Source organism: Diplotaxodon limnothrissa, linkage group LG12 (assembly GCF_057381915.1).
Source record: "Diplotaxodon limnothrissa isolate DT_005_m linkage group LG12, D_limnothrissa_male_GT1.1, whole genome shotgun sequence".
Classification (NCBI taxonomy): Eukaryota; Metazoa; Chordata; class Actinopteri; order Cichliformes; family Cichlidae; genus Diplotaxodon; species Diplotaxodon limnothrissa.
This window is the reverse complement of record NC_140607.1, coordinates 17,536,429-17,559,376: the sequence shown is the minus strand read 5'-3', so window position 1 is coordinate 17,559,376 and position 22,948 is coordinate 17,536,429. Positions and strand designations below refer to the sequence as shown.

Genomic DNA, 22,948 nt, shown 5'->3' with positions numbered 1-22,948 from the left:
TATGGCTGACCCTTCAGCAACTCTTCGCTTCTATAACTGCCTCAGCACAGCTGAAGTCTGTCACCCTACCCACCCCTCATACACAGTCATGAAAATGAAAGTACACCATCTTTTATTTCTAAGGTTATACCATGTCAGTATTTATTTAATATACAGTGGTCCCTCGTTTATCACGGGAGTTACATTCTAAAAATAACCCGCGATAGGTGAAATCCGCAAAGTAGCAAACTTTATTTTTTACAATTATTATAGATGTTTTAAGGCTGTAAAATCCCTCACTACACACTTTATACACTTTTCTCAGACAGACATGAACATTTTCACACTTTTCTCTCCTGTTTAAACACCCTCAAAGTTCAAATCTTCGTAGAAAAATAAGTCCGGTATTATAGAATGAAACCAAAGATCAAACCCTGTTTTCAGGTCCAGAACATGGGAATAGAGCAGCTGCCAGAGAATTCAACATTAATGAATCAATGGTATGGAAGTAGAGGAAGCAAAGAGAATGAGTTGAGTAAAGTTTGACTGTTTTATTTCGCTTAATGCGCCTCATAATCCGGTGTGCCTAATGGTCTGAAAATTACAGTGAATTCTACCTTCGTTTAGTATGTCCAGAAGTACAACTTTTTATGTGATGGTTAGCATCTTCCTCTGCCTTTTGGATGCTACCGCAGGTGCCTTTGATGGTGCAAAACATTTCGTCGACATTGTTATGTTTGTTGGGGAGAGAACTTACAAACATACAGTACAGCACTTCAGAGTCACACTGCTAGCATTTGAAGATTTGTGTAAATTTGACAAGCTGAACTCATTCTCTACTGTAAAAGAGACACGGCACGGAGGAGACTGATTGACAATGGTCTACAGCTGATCAGGATGCAGAACACAATGCGCTGTTAAAAAAAAGAAAAGAAAGAAAAGCATGCAAAATTGCACCAAAAAAATCCGCGAAACAGCAAGGCCGCAAAAAGTGAACCTAGTTATAGCGAGGGACCACTGTATACAGTTCACTTAGTTCACTAAGCCAAAATTTTGAAGCCGTGTGTAAGGGTAAGTACACCACATGATCCGGTAGCTTGTACAACTACTGTTAGCAGCAGTAATTTGAAGTAATGGTTAGCAATTATTGAAGTTATAGTTTTCTGCAGGACTTTATCAGTGATAGAGTCATGAAGAGATTTTGGCCCAAGTTTGCAGGCTGTGGGACAGATCACATCTGACTCCAGAGTTACTTTGGTACACAAAGGAGCTCGTGATCAACTTTAGATACAAAACATCTGTCCAAAGAATCATTTTCCAGAACTTATGTGATTTGTTCAGATGCAACTTTGCAAACCTAATCCAAGTTGCCATATTTTTTTTTTTTTTAGACCAAATGACTTTCTCCTGGCAACCTTTCCAAACAAGCCATACTTGTTGAGATCGTTAACATGCCAACTGACCTGTAGACTCCAAGACATAGCTCTTGGGTTTCTTGCAATTCCTCTGAATATTTCACAGTCTGACCTTAGGGTGAATTTGAAGGGATGTCCACTCCTGAGAAGATTGGCAGCTATCTTGAATGTTTTCCACTTGTGAATTATCTTTCCCGGTGTAAAATGATGGATTTCGAATTGTTTGGAAATAACCTTATAACCCTTCAAAGAATAATGGAGAACAACAATTGCTTCTTTAAGATAATTCCTTGTGTTTCTCCTTCACAACACTGTGTTAACACACACCTGAATGCTCCAGTCCTACAAACTGCCAAACTGTTTGATTAGCAGCATCTGGCTAGCAGTAAGTATGGTTGTCAAACAGAAGAGCAAATGCAGACTCATATGTTCATAAAACCAATAGGTCTTGTCATCAACCCATTAGATGCTTATTATGCTTACTAGGTAAGTTATCTCACACCAAGTGCTTTGTTAGTCCTGGAAAAACCTGACATAACATTAAGTGACTGTTAGCTTATGCTCCAGTTTTTCTAATCTCTCCCAAATTAAGGATTCAGGATGGTGTACTCTAGACCTGGAGCTCATAACCTTTATCAAGATGCACCAGGAAACACATCACCTTTCAAACCAAACCAGATCAATAGTTCTGTGTTGTCTGGGCTGGCGGCCAGTGTTTACTTGTGTTGCCCTCTGGAGCTCACGAAGACCAGCATAGGACAGATGAAAGCGGGAACAGAGAAAAGCACCATGGCAGTAAAGTTGCCTAGAGAAGGGTAGAAACCCTGCTACCAAATAAAACATGCATAAGGTCAGAGAAAAGACAAAGTGTACAGAGAACATGAAGGTAGGACAACAACTAGTTTTCAAGATATCAAATATCAATATCAAGAAGAAAGGAGTAGAGGTCAGAAAAGAGCTTTAACGATGAGAGAAAGTACTACAGACAGATGGTTAAAGGAGTCTAGGTTATGTCAGAGGTAAGGCTAAGGTATCTTAGGTTATCGGAACAGTCAGCCAGCTAGAGATTTCCAACTATCATAGCCAAGGCACGTTGCTTTCAATCCCACACAATCCTCTTCTCTGTTCTCCAACCCAACCCTATTGACAAATCTAAAACCAAGGTCACAGCAGTGTTTACACAGCCTTTAGCCCAAATTACATCATCCAAATGCTAGCCTGCTGGATGCGTCACACTGTCACTGAGAGTAAATGACCTGGCAGACTGCCGTCCCGCTGAAAGAAGAGAAACAGAGAAAATGCGAGAGGTAACAGGGTGGGAGGGTTGGATGTTAGGGTAGGCAGAGCGGGCTACGGGTGGAGTCAGATGAAGAGCAAGGACTTAAAAAAAAAAAAAAAGAGAGGGAGAAATGGCACATGAGTGTTAAACGTCGAAACATATCAGGGTGTTCATTTTGTGCCCTCTATGAAAACAATTCAGTGTTGCCAAAACATGTGCACAACAATATTGTCCTACTGGCAGTATTTTCTGCTCATGAGTCGACACACTGAACAACAAGGGAACATAATACATATTGTTACTGGATCCCAATAATGATGCATAACCCAGTGGCTGCACAGGAATATAATACCAATATGTCAGGTCTCTGATTTGGCCGCAATTTGCATGGTTATAATAGCTTATCGACTGGCTCAAGGTTGAGCAGGGCCAGGCGGCTTCACTGTAATGACTGGCCGTGTGCCTTCGACAGTTTATTTCAAGCTTCTGTGGCTCAGTCAGCAGGCTCTCTATCCCATCAATACCCAATCTTGATCCTACTATCTGCAAGTCTACACAAACATGTTTGGCCCCTCACGCTGCCGGCAACCTCACCTCCACCTTTTCAATCCTCTCTATCCCAGTGATTCTTTTTCTGTAAATGACTCCTGTATCATAGAAGTATTTCCCATTAAGATCAACACATGTGCAATTCATTATGCCTCCCCAAATGTGATGTCTGTAAGTCTACCCATATAACAGCTATTGACTCTTCACAGTTTGGCCCTGCGCCCACTTTCTTCAACATCTGTGCAACAATACAACAGGCATCTCTAAAAGCAGAGACAAACTATTTGAAATTAAAATTATGGACTTTGAATTTTAAGAAAAGCTAAACTAGGCAAAGGAGAGATTATGGAAAACAGGCAGCTGTTTTTATTTGCAAATGAAATCACTTTGTGAACTGTATTATTTCAAGCATTTAATCAGTATTAATTAAGTTAGTTAGTGTGACACAAGAACAACAACAGCATACAATTACGTATCATAAGTCAGTTAGCCAACAGAAATATGAAAATCAGTCAAAAACTGAAAATCTCACATGTAAGCCTGATTTTTTTTAAAAGATTTATATATGTACCTATTTATTGGTCTGACTTGTTGTTATTTGGCTTACTTAGCAGGCAATGCAGTGCCGTTTAGATATTATGGGTGTTTAGCTTCATATCTATCAGATGAATACTTAAGTTGTAGTGCAGGCATTGATAATTTAGTCAATTAACAATTTTGTAAAATTTTAAATTCTTGCCTTTAACATTTTCATTGTATTACATTATACAAACGTTAAGAGCAAAATAAATAAATCACATAATGTCAGCCAAAGAAGAGAAACAAAGAGGCTGGAGATGGAAAAAAGCAAAATATTTAGACTTTGAATTTTGACATGAGCAATTAAAAAGTTTACAAATCTCAAGTAACAATATTATTAAGGATCTGAGTAAAGTCAAAAAAGACAAAAATGATGAGAAATTGGAAAAGTTAAGATAAGCGGGACCTAAGGTTAAACAAGAGACTTGATTATGTACCAAAGAAATATGAGAATAAAAGCAATGGAGTTTGTCTTCCAAGAATATGCCGAGGCTTTGTCACTAGAGCTTTCTTCACATGAACACACAACACCTGACAGTGTGATTTCCCCCCCCCCCCAAAAAAAACATTTTCTAAAATTGTCAAGTGCAGAAGTGCATAAAAAATTCTCAACTGTATTGGAAAAAAATAACTATTGGAAAAACAAGAGAGAACCGCCTGATTTCCATTCAGTGTGACTTCGAGTGGCTGCCAATCATAAAAATAAAAACTAAACGTGTTAGTCACCACATTTAGCAAAACTAAACTTTTTGAAATAATCGAATTCTGGGAACTATATATTGTATTGTAATTGTAATCTAATTACAACATTTAAACCAAATTCAATATAAGCTCCTCGACATGTTAAGTTAAAGTTAAAATGTCTTTTGGTTTCTCTATAATCAACAAATTGGGCTCAGTACCCAAAAATTAAATCATTTTACATGGGAGCAAAAAAAAAAAAGTACATAAGTTACATAAGTTGAATTTAAATATTAGATATTTGATAGATACAAATGATTTTACAAATTTTTTTTAAAGATAAAGTAAAATAATATTGTTTTAAGATTTTTTAAAGAGCTTCAAAGACTTTGTCCAACTGTAAACCTTTCCCATTGCTTAGACAAATCAATTCTAAAATCTCAGGATACTGGCTGTTGTCAAGCCACTTTCAAAACACAAAGACAGAAGAAGACAAAAACAGAAAATCAAACGGGATCGTGGAAATAGGCAAGCCACAGTCCTCTATCGAGGGGTCAGAGTGAAGGAAGCACAGTCATGCCCGCTGTGGGCACTCAGCTGGAACTAAATGTGGACACCGAGACGCCAACTGTTGGACTGCTGCCAAGGACCTCTCACCCTGCTGTGCTTTCTCTCCCTCTTTTTGCCCGAGACGCAACATTTTACACTTATTCAGTCATTCCGGTTGACATTTTCATTATGACAAGTCAAATGATGGTTGAATGAAGGAAGATCATTAAAGCCAGTAAGTAAAGGATGGAGGAGTACACCTTAGACCACTGATAAACATGTTACCCATGTGTAGCCACATGTGTATGTTTGGGCAAGACAACCGTCTCAGGGATGTGTCAAAAAGAAAATAGGACCAGTGAGCTCCCAACAGCTGTAAATGAGCTGGGCGTCACACGCACACACACACACACACCGTCTGCGAACAGCCACACATGACAAAGCAAATATGATTACAGTATGGAGGAAGACGAGGAGGATGATCCAAACACCATAATATAATTTCCAAGAAAGGATGGGTCAGGGCATGAGGCAGGTGTGGGGGCGGTGGGGAAAAGGGGTTTACCAGGGGGAAGGGCAGGGGCTTAGCTGGTCAGAGGTCAGGCATACTGTGCAGCGATCTAATGGCTGTTTGGTTTGTGCACTGCAGCTTAGCTCATGTTTTCCAAAAACATGATACAGAAAGTAGGCCAGGATTCAAGAGACGAAGAGCACCACAAGCAGCAAACCGGTTGAGTAAAATGCACCAAAGTTCGCATAGTTCAAACCTTTTCTCTTTTTTTATATGAATAGAACCTTGTTTATCTTAATTCCTCAGAGAACGAAGTTATTCAAAGGAAAGTATTTGGTACATAAAAAAGACATAAATACTTGATTAATATTTATAAAATATGATCATAAATAGTAAATACATGCATTCAGGGAAAAAAAACAGTCTACAGTGACTAAAATCTGTTTTTATTTATCAGTGGTGGCAATTTAATTTGGCTGGTGAGGTTCAGCTCCAGCTGTTTGAAGGCTACAGGCCAACAGCAAACATAAACCCTTTGACATGGTCAACATAAGTCCTGAGTGTTTACGATTAGACCTTCAGGTTAAATCCTTCGTATACCCTGTCATTCAAAAGAAACATTTTCATACAACTTTATTATCATGTGATTTGTCGACTAATATTCAACGTATTAAAGGAGATTATGGTTGCATTAGAGGATTAGAGGTCTTTTAAGGAACCAGGACTGAGTACAGTGACCCCCGCAACCATCTATACACACATACATTCATCAGAATTTTCTCGCCAGATATATGAAAAAGATTACACTGTGATTTCTAGAATGTGAAACAAAACAATCTTTCTCTTATCCAGCCGTTCATCCATACATGCATTCATTTCTCTGTTGATTCCTCAAAGACATATCTGTGTGACAGCAAAAGGTTGATCCTGGGGCCACAGCAGGGCTGGAATGCCAAGCATGGCTTTAAGCTGTAAGGTAACATCTATGTCAAAAGCTTCATCGTGTATAAGACTAAATCTCAGCTCTCGCCAGGGTTAGACAGGTCCTGAGTAGGAACTACAAGGGCAATCTAATAAGAACACATTCAACATTGTCCACAGGAACTAACCTGACATGTGACTGCCTGCAACACCTTAAGGTCAAAGGCCAATAGACGTTTCAGCAAATTTGACCAGGCATGGCATGAGCTAATATTCTGTGAGGGTGGGAGGCATGACCTCCAACCCTTACCTACTAAGAACCTTGAAGTTTTTTACCCTGACCTAGACTTGACTCCTTCATCTGGGATGTTAGCTATACTAATTACTACCTGATAGCAGCCTGGTGCCAAAGGCAATTCATCCCCTTCCATTCTCCACAACACTGCTCCAGCAGCTGGTGCCAACCTCACTTAACAGTCGTGAAGTGTTTCCGACATGAAGTGTAAGCCTAAACTTTTCATCTACTCTGTTGGGACACTGAGAAATGTAAACAAAACCAGAAAGCTATGATTGGCAAATCATCTACATCCTATACTTACTTAAAATTAGTAGGTTGAAACTGAGAAACCTTAATGCCTTTTTAACAACAGATGACACTTTTTTTATTTGATGAAAATAGATTGAAATACATTGGAGATATATTTGAAAGTAACATTACCTAGGATTTCAATGATCATCATGACACATTAAGATCATTAAAAGATTTGAAGAAATCCAGAGAAAACCTCTATGCATGGAATGAGGATTTTTTTTTTTTTTTTTGCCTTTTTTAGGGTGGGTTGGGAATTACCTTGGGCGAGTAGAACTACCTCTAGTCCTAGAGGTAATTCGGCAAACACCCTGTCAACCTTCGATCAAACAAAAAATGTACTTTTTCCCAAATAGCTGGAATCACAAAAACAAAACAAACAAACATTGTGCACATATTACTTCAATATGGTTCTACCTTAAAATTCTCCAGGTCCTGCACTAGCTAACTACATTTGGGGGTTTGCTATTTGGCCAAAGCTATAACCTAGACTCCTTTAACCATCTGTCTGTAGTACTTTCTCTCATCGTTAAAGCTCTTTTCTCACCTCACCTCTCCTCTACTCCTTTTCTTTTTGATATTGATATTTGATATATAAACTATACTTTGCACCATCAGAAGGTCTGGAATTTATGCCTCACAATACATTTAATTTTAAAAAGTAGACTTTGGCTGTGAAGTCTGATAGGATCTGAAAAAGTGACAGAGCGGCACTAATTAAAGAATAGCCAGTGTGTCACAGCTGCACAAAATGAAAATCAAAAATGTGTATACCCTATCTATTTACTTTCTGTCAAAAGGCCAGCTTATCAAACTTTCTGGTGGCATGTGCACCACCCAATGTTAGGTCTCACTAGAACTAGTTATATCTGGAAATCCAGAGGACCCAGATCAGTATGAGTTTCCTACTGATTATCAGCATGTAGTACGTGTGTGTGTGTGTGTGTGTGTGTGTGTGTGTGTGTCGTGCGTGTGTGTATACATTTGTAGGGCTATTTCTGAGGGTGCCTGTGAATCTGTGAGCATACATGCAGGTTTTGCTTTTGTCTATGTGGACGAGTGTCCTGTCTATGTTGATTAGATAGGAACTGTGCGCTCAGTAGATGGACATAGTGACTGACCAGCACACAGGGACAGAGAAGGCAGGAGTGGTGTTTTTCCGCTGGCTCTGTGGTTTAGCCCTGAGAGGCTCAAAGAGGTGATAACCAGTCTGTCTCTAGGTCACCCTGATAACATGGTTGTACACACAGCATTCTTCATCTTGGGGGGATATACATAAGTGAGTTTCTGTGTGAGTAGGAATGTGTGCCCGTAAGACTCCACTCAAATCTAAGGGCTCACACCACAAAACCACATTGATAAAGATTACTGGTCACAAATCACAGATTTAGGAGGTGTCAGGAGAGGTAACCTTTGAGTTTCAGAAAAATAAGCCCAAAAAAGAAAGTGAAGAGATAAAGAAAAAAAAGTGACAGTAACACTGGTCCGATTCCAGAATCTTTCAGAGAAGACAGACACTATATAACAGGATTTCAAAATGTGTTGCTTGGCCAGAAATATGCATGTCAGTCAGCATAACATGGAATACCACTTAAGAGAAATGGGACAAGTGGGAAAATGTGGGCTTAGAAAGAATCATAAAAAGTGCACACAAGTGCAAGTTAAGGCAATTGTTTTAAAGATGTTTGGTAGTTAAACAAAAGCTTGCACTGAGAACATATCACACTGGTCTTTATAACTCATTTGTTGCTTTGTGCTTCAGCTCAATGTCAAACCATTTTCAAACCATTGAAAAGTCAGCTGACACGCAGGTCAGAGTTCGCTTGGTGCAACCCGGAGCAGTGACAAGCCAGTGACGGTCAAAGGGATGTTGGAGGATAAACAAGAGAAGCAGGAAAAGAGAGCTGAGGATTAGGAGCCATAGCATCAGTTAGGGATCAACACAGCCCATCTCATTACTCCCAGGCACAATAAGCACAACAACTCTCTGAGCACTTCATAATTACTGCTTGCTATGCCACAAACAAGCTGTGTTTATTACCCCTTTCTTCTTCTTGGTGCTTTCAGTGAAGAAGAAAAAAAAATCCTCTAATTGCCATATACTTTTAATACTAGAACACACTGGTTTCATGGGCGATTTGTCTGCTCTCCTGAAGATGGGTCGTTAATAAAGTTTTTATCTGTCAAAGTGGAACACAGCAAAGGATTCAAGGTCACCGCTGCATACTCAAAATCTGGTTAGCCACTGTACCTACCATCACTTTTGTTTACATAATTATATAAATAAGCTTAAATTTTCTTCTCAGAAAAAGACAAATAAACATAATTTGAAACTGATTATGTCTCAAGGACTTTCAAGGATGACTTTTTAAAAATTCTGTAATAATAGTTATGTGTATTTCTATTGTATCTGTGTGTATTTTTAAACAATTTATAGTAACCATATTAAGCAGTTAATTATAATAAAACTGCCCAAAGAAGACAGGTGATAAACGTGATGCCAAAACATATCTAAAAAGGCTCATTTAAAAAGGTTTAAAAACAGACTAATATATTAAATATACCAGATTTTTTAAGAATAACAAAACAAAATATAAATAAATAAAATTTAAACCCACCCCACTAACCCCCTGCTACTGTAGCTAAGTAATGACAAGATGATAGTTAAACTCATGTCAAAACTGAGTTTATTTCTTTACTGGATTTGAACTGATTATTTATGTATGGAGGACATATGAAATCAAACACACACACAAAATATCATAGGTACACAAAAGGGTATGGCACACAGATGCAAGTGTTAAGCTCTAAATATGAACACACTGACAAAGGTGACTGCAAAAAAAGTTATTGCTAACTTCTTTTTAAGTCAACTGAATGAAGGGAATATTTTCACTGTTCTGGGCATCTAGTGCAGTTATATTGTACTAAAGCACACTAAAGCAGTTTATCAAGTCAGGGCTCGCAAAATTTCAAAATCCCTGGTAGCCCTTTGGGCAGGGACTCTTCAGCTTTTGGTGGCCCAAAATAAATTTAAGTAGCCCGAATAAAAAAGAGAGCAATTTTTTGATTGATGTTTTGTTACAATATTATACATTAAAGTATAATATTGTAACGGAAACAAAACATTAATCAAAAAATTGTTGGAAAAATTGTTGAAACACAAATTACAATCATCAACTCAAATACTTGGTTCTAATTGAACAGAAATTTCTATGAACTTGTAAGAATTGTGTAGAACATGAATCAGTCTGTGTCAGATCCTGAATTTAAAATTTCCACTGCAGTCACGGGTAAGAGATAAGTGGAACCAAGATCGAGGGCATTTGCTTTTTGAAGTTTGCAAATACTGCTAAATTTTGCCAATGCTAGTTCACTCTTTGCAACATAGTACGCTGTTCTAAACAGATTTTTCGGGTTTATTTTTATTATGTTATTTGCAATTGGTGTTTGTTCTGGGTAAGATATTACAGACTGCAATAATGCATTTCTTGCATTTCTCATGGGTTCTAATGGGGGTCTTTCTTAAAATTACTGGTCCCAGTAAAAAAGGCATTTGTTGACTCAGAAATCGAGGGAAAACCAACAACACACCCGGCAGAACATTATGTTATTTACACGGGTGCATTCGCTGTCAAAATAAAAGACGCGCACCAGATACGAAGCTGCAACGCGTTTGCGTCCATATAAAAGGCACTGTTTTTGTCCGCTAGAGTGGGATTTTCACGGCACATTGTGCACCAAATCTCTGTGCGTTCATCATCTGTTTGAAGCCAGCTCACCTCCTGCAACCACTTTTCCGAGAATACACGCTTGTTTTGTGGTTCGGACTCCTTCTGACATTTCTTTGGAGGTGGAGGAACACCAAAGTAATTGCTTAAAGGAGCTTGCTTCTTCGACATCTTTAAGAGTTCTAAACAAATGTCTGTCCTCCTCCAGAAAATCTTATGTATGTAAACACGCGTTGCAACTTCTTATCATGTGCGCGTTTTTTATTTTGATAGCGAAAGCGCACCTGCGGACCACTTATGTGCAGCCCTGGTTATTTAGCTCGTCATATTGCAGCCACAGAAATTCTTTTGTCCATGAAACCATAAAGCTGCACTTTCTTTTTGCCTTATAGTCTGATTTGTCATAACTTTTCCGTTTTGTGGTCACTTCTTCACCCTGACCTGTCTTATTTGGCTGAACTAAAATATATATCCTGCTGGTTTTACACACGCACTCACATAACGCTCAGCGATTCTCTGCGCGATCAACCTCTCACATGTTTAAGCTTGCTGCGGAAGATTTCACTTGTCATGTTTGAATAGTAAGCTAACGATTGATAAGACGATGTCAGAGGAATTGGTGCGCAATTAATCGTCACCCACCAATCAGTGCTGACGATCTCTATACACAGTTCGCACGATTGCAAAGTGAAAGCAAAAAACAAGCGCAAATTCAAACGCGATTTCAATATGTCACATTGACAGTGGCTCACCGATGCCAATGACATAATTACCCAGCTACATTTCCGAAAGAATGCAAAAGCATTGAAATATATTTTTCCTTCCTATGATAGCCCGACGGGCAGGGCTGAGATTTTGGTAGCCCGACTGGAAAAATCGCTAGCCCCGGGACGTCGGGCTAGCGATTTTGCGAGCCCTGCAAGTAAGTGGATTTTGTTTTGACCCTCCTTTGTGCTTGAAAAAATTTGCATAACGTTTCACACTACAGTAAAAAATGGTTTCACTAACTAAGCTAGCTAGCATTAGCTAATAAAACCCCATCTTGATCTCTTCTATGATCATGTACAACAAGAAAGAAAAAAGAAGAACAGGAGATATCATGGTACTTATGTTGTTCTAGCCGTACTTCTTTTACCATAACCCTGATGAAACACTTTAATATTATGGGCAGTACTTTTGACCAATGAGTGTAATATATATATATATATATATATATATATATATATATATATATATATATATACTTATAAGCCTTATGTGCTTATATATAGTAGGTGACTTAGTCTGGAGCTCTTTTACACAAGATTCAGTAGAGCTATGCAGATGAATAAAATGAACAGACATGAAACTCTAGCAGCACTGCAATCATGTAACATGCTTCACTTTTCTAACTTCGTGTATGAAAAACACCATGTCATTTTGGCTAACTTTTTAAGTTACAAAGTTTATCGTCTCTTATGTTAGTCAGTGTTTCCCTGCTGCCCTGTCTGCTGTTTCAAACCCTTCAACATCTCAGCACCCACCTGTAGGCTCCAGGGGATGTTTACTCATAACTTCCCAATTTCTGTATTTATCAATTTTGTGGGGCGTGATGAGCTTGGAGACTTGACAAAAACTCTAATTATATTCTGGTGCCGCAAGAAATCAATCTTTTCAAACCCAAATGATCTGACGTATTTTGTGATAGAGTTGATGTTAGCCCCTACCCTCACTGTCAGCTCTTCCTTGAAAGTCCAAACCATGTGACGCATGTGACATTTATTGTAACTTCTGAATGCTTTACGTCGACTTTGTACATTTTTTGCATGCCTATACAGCACCATCTTGCTTTATATTACGTTACGGCAAGCTGGCTAACTGCTAAAACTTTAAGGTATATAGAATGAGCTCTCAGGAGCTCAGTGTCTTCAGCGTGGTACCGTGCTGGAAATGCCACCTGTGCAAGTCCAGTTGTGAAATTTCCTCACTACTAAATGCTCCAGAGTCCATTGTTATGACAAAGTGCACGCGATCGAGAACAATAGCAACTCAGCCATGAAGCGCTAGGCCACGTATAATCACAGAGGGGGGTCAGCAGGTGTTGAGGTACATAGCTTACGGAGGTAAGTCAATCACTACAGACCTCCAAACGTCATGTGGACTTCAGATTAGCTCAAGAACAGTGCGTAGAGAGCTTCATGGGATAACTTTCCATGGCCAAGCAGCTGCATCCAAGCCTCATCAATCACAATGCAAAGTGCCAGATGCAGTAGTGTAAAGCATGACACCACTGGACTCAGTAAAAAGAAGTGGAGACATGTTCTCTGGAGTGACAAATGCTGCTTCTCCATCTATCAATCCAATGGATGAATCTTGGTTTTATCGCAGCTTGTCTGACTGCATTGTCTAAGGTTTGTGTGGTGGGGGTGTGGTCTACGGCTCCGCTGCAGAGGAGGGTGGGGCAGTGGGTTCTGCTGGCAGAGCAGCTGGGACTGATTGGTGTGATCAGTCCTGCTATTTCAGTTGCCAGCTGGGATTGGAGAGAGGATGGCTGTTCTGGGAACAAGTTGTCTGAAAAGCTGCACAGAGATCTTGAAAAAGTGTCATATAAAACATAATCAGTCCTGTAACAGTGTGTACATATGGATCAATTGTGTCACAGTGATGTCGAAAACCAGTTGCGGGATGAGCCATGACCAGTGCAGCCAGTGGCAGTACTGGCAACATTGCTGGCGGAAACGGCCACCATGCACCGGGAGCAGGTGGCGTTGCATCAAGGTTAGCTCCAATGGCTATGGGATCAGGCCGAGGATCAGACAAGAGAGTTGGAGGACCTGGTTGCTCTGGCTCTAGGCAGCAGAGTCGGCCAGTCCCAGGCCTGAGGAGGAGGCTCCCCAGAACCACTACAGCTTCGTGGGCTGCAGAGCAGCTGCCACGAGAGGTGGTCTCTAACACACGCTCTATTGCCTCCCCAGCAATGAAGGGTGCTTCCCCAACTCACAGGGAGCCTCGCAATTGCTGATGCAGGTGTGTTGGAGGTGAAGGCAGCTATAGACTGGCACCAGTAATGCCTGCTGACGGAGGTGGGGCAGGTGGTCAGTGTCACCAGCCCTCCAACACCTTCCCCCAGTCCAGGAAGGATGTACACCATACCTGTAATGTGTTTAGGGGATATACGCCAGGATATGGTCGACTCGGGATGCACGCAGACCTTGATCCACCAAACTCTGGTTCGGCCAGGGCATTGTTGGAGACAGAGTGGGTGGAGGACAAGTGTGTACATGGGGACATACAAAAATATGTCTCCTCTGGGAAGGAGGAGACTGTGTTTCAGTTCGTCTCCCGAGTCAGCATCCCAAAAGATATAGTGATTGACCAGGGCACATTGTTCTTGTCTCGCACACTAAAAGAACTGTACAAATGACTTGGAATTAAAACTTTTCGGACCACCGTCCACCACCCTCAGAATGATGGGCTGGTGATAGGGATAAAGGCATGGGCGGATTAAAGCCTATATCGACTCAATGAGAAAAGGCCATATGGGCAAATGAGATCCATGTCCATGAAGCACTAATCTGGGGATGCCCTGAGTGACGAAGGATGGACACTGCCCACATCTGCTAAGAGGCTTGGGAATTCAAATACAGCCAGTGGACTGCTCTACTGTATCCTGCACATTAGCGCCCCCATCTGACCCTGAATAATCAGAGAGTAAAAAAAGAGCCTTGATTGGGAAAGAAGATTAAAAACACTATCACAGTAAACAAATGTAACATTCATTCAAAACATACAGAAAGGAAACAATCATTTGAAGTTTACTGATTAAATTCAAATGAAAAGTTGTTTTGAAGTCATACATTAAAATTTAAATTCAAATGTATACAAGATAAAGGTGAAGATACTGTAAAGTAGATACAGATGTCTTTACAGAGAAATTACTACCACATAAAGAAACTTATATAGTCATTACCAGAATAATAGTTAGCGCGTGCCCCATAGCAAATAAAAGTAAAAAAAAAAGGCATAAATTAAAATGTAGAAGGTAAGGCAAGTGGAGATAAAGCAAAAAGGAGGGGGTATTTATTAGAGATTCTGTCCCAGTGATTGGCTGCAAGGCTAGTAGCAGAAGGACAAATGGACAAATCTAAGGAGCTAATAACACTGAATACGGAACGGCCCTCATGGGCAAATCTGGCACTAAGATGATAATGAGATTATAAAACCCTACTATATTGCGGCAAATTGTATAAGTGTTTCATTGAACCTTGTTGAACTTTCATTTATGCATGCCAGGCTCCTTCCCTTTTTGTCTCTCTCCTTTCTTCTCCTTCCCGGGATGATGGGTAGACTATGAGTAAGAGAAGGAGTAGAAAAAATGCCTTCTGGATAGAGTTTACCTAGTGTAGGGTTGAATAGAAGACCACAGACTGGGCTTTTCAGACATGCTTGTGGTTAGCATAATTACGGTAGCTTAAAAAATGAAAGGGTATGAGCTCTTGTCAGAGTACAAGTATATGTCCCATACATTTATCTATCGACTGCGTATACCTATTCCAAATATGTATACAAAATGTATGTAATAGGTGACAAGAGCAGTATTCATAAAACTGCGAAAGAAAGAATGGAATGAATTAATTCATCCCTGGTTCTGTTTCCTCGTCCCTGTTGGAGAGAGGTATCTCTAAGGCATAATGCTACCATCACCGTGCTTCACTATAAGGCTAATACTAGGTAAGTGATAGTCAAGTGACTGCAAATAAAAGTTGCCTGACATAGATTCATATGAGAGCATGGCTAATACTAATATAAGCTTAGGCGCAAGAGAGACAGAGTCTTTAAGGTAATTTTGTAATTTTACACACCATGCTTGTAGAATAACAACTCTTTTCCAAAACAGTTGGGACATTGTGCAACATATAAAGAGTGAGTCTGGATTGTATATTGTAAAAGAAAGCATCACCTGTTTTTCTTAACATCAGTGATGAAGTATGATGCCTGATCATATCTCAGATATGTTAGTGAGATGTCACCTACATAACATACCAGTGCTTTTGTTGTACTTTGACTGTTCATATTGAGAATTCATCTGAATAAAATGGAAATGTAAACAAGGCGTACCCAGTTTTTCCCTCTCTCAAATAAAAATTTGTAGGACCAAACAAGAGATTTATTTTTCTCTCTAACCATGATTCTCTCAAATCAAAATTTTAATGGTTGTAAAATACAATTATCACCTGTCACTGAGCAGTTATGGAATTGTTATTGTGATATGTATTTGTAAGTCTATGCTTCTGTTCGGTGTTCCACTTATTGTATGTGTAGGCGTGTGTAGGTATGTGTGCGTATATACGTGTGTGTGGATGCCAAGCACCTGCAGGCCTGATGGGCGTGGTCCTGCTAGAGGATTGGCCACGCCTGAAGCCCCACACACACCTGCTGCTGATCAGGCTCGTCGGGGGAGCTATTTAGGAGACCGATGGAGCTCCAACCGACGCGGGATCATTCCATGAGACTCCACGTTAGTCTTCAGCTTGGTTAAGTCTGTGAGTGTATGCCTACTGGAATTAAGTGTCTTGATGGCTGCCTCTGTTATTTCCGCTCAGGAGGAGTGTGGAACAGCGTAGGGCAGTAAGCACGGGGTGTGTGGACACACGAGAGTGGAGAACACAGAGCACGGACTTTTTGAGAAGACACGACACGGGAGTCACGGGAGTCACGGGAGAGCACGGGAGAGCACGGGGATTTACTGTTATTGTTCCATTCACTGTAAATAAACGCACTGCTTATACACAGAGCACTACGCCTGGGCCCTCCTTCCCTACTTCCCCACGGTTTGCCCTGCCAAACCGTGACAGTACCAATGAAAAACAAAAAACACTAATTCTGTCCTTTTAGAGTACTCACAACACAAATTACAGGATATATAAGAATGAAAAGGGGGTAAACATTTGGAAAAGATATGTGACATGCTGTCTTTCTCTCTGTTATGCAGGCAAATTTCAGTCAGATGTATCTGTTATTTAGGCTTATGGTCTTATGAATTGGTATTCTGATCATTTGAAAGACTTTATGATACTGAATTCAATATGTTAGAAATTCAATATGAACACTTTGAAACAGAAAAATACATTTGTGAGTCACTGACATCAGCATTTTCCACATCATCATGATTTAGTCTAGCAATGATTTGACCCAGACAATGCCCCGACCCTCTGGATCCAGATCAGAGGTTAGCATCCAGTTCACCTGAGTTTACCTCTCTACATCCTGCAATTCTGACACAGAATGTGCAAGTGAGGCTACGAAAACACATAATAGGTATGTGAAAACACACTCGTAAAACACACATGCACACACACACATATACAAGATACCCACATTCACTTCCATGTGACCTTCTACCAAGGCAGCGGACTTCCACCCTACCAAGCTGAAAAAACAGAGGTTAGAGGAGGTGAGCTTCATTTGAGTGGGTCTAAATTTCCCAAATCAGCTCACACAAATATCAATCACACACTGTGTCTGTCTGTGTGTGTGTGTGTGTGTGTGTGTGTGTGTGTGTGTGTGTGTGTGTGTGTGTGTGTGTGTGTGTGACAGATTGATGTTTTTGTGTGGTGAAGAAGTGGAGACAGCTAAAGGTGTTTCACAGTCAGCAATGCGTGGATCAGGGAGGTGAGGGTTACAGTCAAGTCAAACCTAGAGCAGGATGAAACACATTTGCAATAAAAGCTTGACATTATGTGTCAACATACCTACTTTTATTTAAAAGTACTCATTTTTTGTCTATGGGTCTAAGTACATTATTAGTTTAAAAAATTCAAAGTGTCCCCCCTTGTCATCACACAAAAATAATTCTTACTTCTGTAACAATTCATGATACAGATAATAATAATAATTAATATTTGATTTTAACAGCAAAAGTAAAAAAAAAAATACATCCAATACATATATATGTTATACAGGAAATGAAAGTGAGTCCCATTCTGCAGTCCATTATGGTTAATTACAGCATTGTGCTGGGACTCTTGTACTAGAGCATGGTTGGTAATTAAAGTACAGGTAAGACATTAACTTACTTTTGTTAGCCATTAATCAGTGTTTACCTTCAGAGAGCTCCCCCTTTGTAATTAATAATCAGCTTGGACAATGAATAATCACCCAAGAGGAAGTTGTGTGTTCATGTGTGTGTTTTTATGTATTGGTGTGTTAATAGCAATGGGGTTTTCCCAAAGTACAGCCTTACTAATAAATGAATAATCTTCAGTCTCAGAAAACCCCCTCCAAAAACTTCAAACAAGGCAACCCCCCCCCCCCCCCCAACAAAAATAGAAGAGCCATTACAAGTAACACTCTCCTGTATTTGCTCTTTTTTTATCCATCTATTTCTGATCACCCTCATTGTCTCCAACTTTGAACGGTATCCTTTGCTTGGCATCTAAACAGTCCAGGTTTGGAATGATTACATGTTGGGAAGGCTTCTGCAACCCCCACATTAACAAGCACCCGACTCCTCAACTTATTTCTGTCAGCCTTGCTTCTACTCCAACACACACATGCGCAAACACACAAAGGGAGCTTTTCCAGAAAGAGATTGGTTCCACTTTATCTGCATATTTAGCCTGTGTTCAGTGTGCTGCTAACTGATAAAATTCTGCAAGTGTGCCAGGCCCCTGCCAAATGCCAGAGCACCGACCTTCTTAGGAGGAACAAATTCCTTTAGCAAAAATTTACAGAAAACAAATTAAAAAAACAAACAAAAACCCCAAAACAAAACAAACAAGCAAAGAAACAAATAACGAAAAGAATAAGGTAGTGAAAGAGGAAAGCAAGACAGTCAAAGGAGAAGGGGATGGATCCAGGCTTTATTCCAATGATAATGATATTGATATATTAGTGAAGACTCCCAGAGATTATCATTAACATATAATATTAACATATTATGGTATACCAGCATTGCTTCACAGATGCTTAGGAATAGCAGACATGCCTTCAAGGCTCCTTTTGCCAAAAAAAATCTGAATCAAAACGGATCCTCATTTCTCCAGAGAGCCAAGAGGTATGCAGAGGAGTAGATACATAAAGGGTGAAACCAAGAATAATTATCTTTCTTCGAAAAATTAGTTATTGCTAAGAAAGAAGAATGGATGCAGGAGAGCAAAAGAGCAATGACAAGACTCACCCTTCAACCCATTCTCCCATTTTTCTGCCTGACCAATACCCTTGCACTTAGCGTGCGTGCGTGCGTGCGTGTGTGTGTCCGTTAAGTGAGTGATCATACGCCATTCTCAGCAGCAGCCAGGGGCCCAGGGCTTCCTCGGTCTGGCTACGTAGAAGAGCAGCGGTTCACATTGGGATGTCTGTCATTGCGTATGTGCACATGCATGTGCGTGCATGATAACAAGGATTCACTGGTCTGTTTTCTGTTGCTGAGAGGTTTTATCTCCAACCTTGATTAGCAACACCTACACACACATATCCATACTATAGCAACCTAAACAAAGGCAGTCGTAGTAGCAGGAGTGACTGCTGATTGAAGTGTTGGGCCACGATGCCCTGACAGCCTTCCTTCAACCTTCTCTCAACCTCGTCACCTCCGTTGCTCTGCTGTGACTCTCACCACAATAGCTGCTGCTTGTGAACCTGCCAGGCTGCCAAGGACACAAAGATGACTGAACCAACCTTTGACATTAGAAGTGTCCACTAAAAGACCAGAGACAAGCCGAGTTGGCAGCTCTGTTAACAGGCTAGAGACCGAGATCTTTTCAGCTTGCTTAAAGTAGCAAAAGTCAATAGAGCACAAGTCAATAGTGCATACATTTGGATGGACGCCGTGTCAAACAAGTCTGTGTTTAGATATTGTTAGGCATGCCAACAGTTTCAAAAGGTGACCTCAATATTTTGGCACAACTGTTGCTGTCTTTTGACCGACAGCAGTCACGGAGAAGGAGCAGAAGAGACATAAATCATCAAAGTAAAAAACTGACATTTGAGCATGAAATACAGCATGAGGTTTGTATTGAAGGCTAGATGACATTTCAAGGAGCTGATTCACTCGAAGATGTTAAGGCCACCCACCCACACAGCTCCATGTGGAACATGCCGTTTTAGTGGCCGAGATGAGATAGGAGTGCTAGAGATGTATTCACAGACATGTGGAGCATGTGTAAGATGACCTATACATTCACCAGGATGTCAGGGAGGATCTTTGAAGAGAATAAAATCACAAAGCAGAGCATCCCGAGCAAAGATGGAAATGAGGGAAGAGCTAAGAACGTGAACGTTCGAGTATGTTTGTGTGTAACACTGTAACAAAGCAAAAACAGGTGTTTTTAATACCTGCGACAGATATATTGCTTCCTGCTTAAGGCTTGACTTTCCTTCTTTTTTTCATATGTGTGGGACTGTGCAAGCATGCCTGTGTGTGTGTCACTCTTCAAACAACACTGCAATCATCATCTCTTATCAACAGTCATGTTGAGGATTACAGCTTTCATCCCTAATCCTACATTAAGGACACATTCTCATGATGGACGTGACATCATCAAGGCCAGTCAACCACAGAGAGGGCACAAGGACAGGAAGCCAAACACCACAGGAAAGGATTAATGAATATAGGAGACAGAATGGATGATGAAAAAAAATGCAAGAGGGGGTCACAAAGAAGATGAAAACAGAAATGAACTCAGATAGCAAAATTTCTGCAGTGCTGCTGATACAACCTCTCTATTTGTGTTTCAAGATAATCTTCCACTGCTTCAGTTCCACAGTTTGTCTAACAATGACACTCAATCTGTTCTACTAAGATTTAAGATGTATCCATTACCCAGACACATGCGCACAAACATGGACATGTGCTAAATACACACCGTTCTGAACTGACTGAATTACGATCCACTCCTTTAAATCACTGAAGGAAAAAATACACAAATACTGAGGAGTTTATTTTTAGTCTGCATGAGTCCTTATTGCTTTTTATTAAAAGAAATACCAAGCTGCACTATTACATCCTCTGTGACAGTTCCACATTATATTTAAACCAATGATATAGAACGAAAAAACCACCTTCAATTTTCATGCTAAATAATCTGTGGTTATGGTTTCTAGATATTTAACTGACTTTCAACATATACAAGTGTTAAAATCAATGGACAGATTATTGCATCGTTGTTTGTAACCCTCTCGATGCACTAGTTTCTCAGTACACCTCACTATACCACCCAGAGAAACCATGCCTCTTTTTTAACTGTTACTAAAAAAAACAAATATGCTTGACTTATCTAACATTGGCACAATCCAGTTTCCTGCTCGCAAACGTGTGTCAAATTTTAACCAGGAACCTCCCAATACTTCAATGTTCAACAGCCTTATAATGAGCAAAATCTAATAAAACTGAAAGGGATCCCAATTATGCTGTGATTCACAGACATTGAGAAATACTGTTTATATTTTTGGACAGACAGTTTTGGTACCTGCAGAGACTCTGGGGCAGTCTGGCATCATAGGCTCCAGTGGTATGTCCAAGGGCTCTGGACTTGATACCCAGTTACGACAGTGCTTTAGAAAGAGAAAAATAAAACAAATAAACTCTTTGACATTCAAAAGAATTAAATATGACATGTGGAGAGTAATGAATATGTAGCAAGCAGTTTCTTCCACTATTACTTCCACAAACACAGAGAAAACTATTGTAAAAGATGAAGATATAAAAGGAAAGTATTTGGTACAAAATTTAAGTCTTTAATCTTGTTAATAATGGGTGTGTGTTTTTATTTTGTTTCAACTGCATCTAACCAAACACTGAAAAAGGAGCGAAAGCGGTTGGAAACAAACAGAAAGACAGTACGCAAGAAAGTGTGTGTGTTTCTGTGTGTGTGTAGATGAGTAAGGTGGGGGAAGAGAAGGAGAGACAGGAACAAGCAATTAAAAGCTCAGTGACATGTTGCTCAGACAGCTTGGCGTTTGTTTGTGGTGGAGAGCTGAGGCCTTCTACCACAGCGGATGAGTGAGTGCCCTGGGGGAGGGTGTCTGCCCAGCTTGCTGACCCATAACCCCCTGCAAACACCCCTACTCCTCTCACAACCCCAGTGGTTGACAACTCTACTGTCAGAAAGAGGAGAAGACCTCTTCATTCGTTTTTTTTCTTTATGTTGTCTTCATCTTCCTATCTGTCTGGCACTCCCTTTTTTTCTACCTACCACTGCAGGTTATTTTAGACATATAAGGTCTTAAGCCCCATGTACCATTAATCAAAAGTATCAATGCTTCAGAATAAGGCAACTTAAGTTTTCAGTGCTGTAAGTTTTCATTCTCCGGGTCAGCGGATGACAGCGCATCAAAGTTTGTTTTCCCTTTTGACTCTGCAATGTGGATTGGTATGCTGTGGCTTGTAAGGTAGGTACAAAAACAAGGGAAAAGGGAGAAAGAGACAGAGGGAGGCTGAGAAGGAATGCTTAGAGACGACGTCCCCCAAGATAAGATAAAAGTTCAATAGAAGAAAGAGAAAATGTAAAGAGATTAGAATGTGCAGCTGGTGTCCTTCTGAATCACTGCTTATCTTCCCTTGTTTACTTTCACCCTGGCCCCCTGACAGCCATTACGGTATTGTACGTGCTTGTGTGCGCGCGTGCGGTTGTGTGTGTGGGTCAGTGACTGCATTTCAAGGGGTCTCCCACGAAGATGTGTAGAGTTGTGAACCCTTCAAAATATACACACACACACACACTGACGCACAGATGCTTTTGCATTTTTGCCCTCTGTGACGCCGACTCCCAAAGACCTAAAGCAAGACTCACAGAACAGACAAACCCTGCAAATGCTTTCAATTTAAATTACGTAACACAATCACCCAAACGCACATACATTACTTTTGTGGATATATATTCTGTTCTATAGTCTTTACAAGTTCTCTGGTTTCTGTACGAATATTAAAACTGCATCGAAGCAGAGACACTGAATACATCTAATCCAAACTGAGGTCCTCTTTGCTGTTTATTTTTGTTGAAAAAAGTCTGCGCAGCTAGGGCAAAGCAAATCTCTCATCATATGCTTGACATATACTGCAGTGAGGGTACATTGTGATTTATTTACTGCAAGCTTATAGAGAAATATAGAAATTCATTACAAGAGATAATCATGATGAAACATCTGGAACATATAAATCCGTAGCAAATATTCATTTGGGAAATT

At 40.1% G+C, this 22,948-nt stretch overlaps 1 protein-coding gene across 1 annotated transcript in view; it reads right to left on the bottom strand.

The window, feature by feature from the left end:
* arb2a (ARB2 cotranscriptional regulator A) overlaps positions 1-22,948 on the bottom strand; it is a 169,296-nt gene that overhangs the window by 31,408 nt on the left and 114,940 nt on the right. Inside the window, exon 10 of the mRNA XM_085368137.1 lies at positions 21,232-21,316. Coding sequence (XP_085224263.1) covers positions 21,232-21,316 — 85 coding nt within the window. The remainder of the gene's footprint in view (positions 1-21,231; positions 21,317-22,948) is intronic.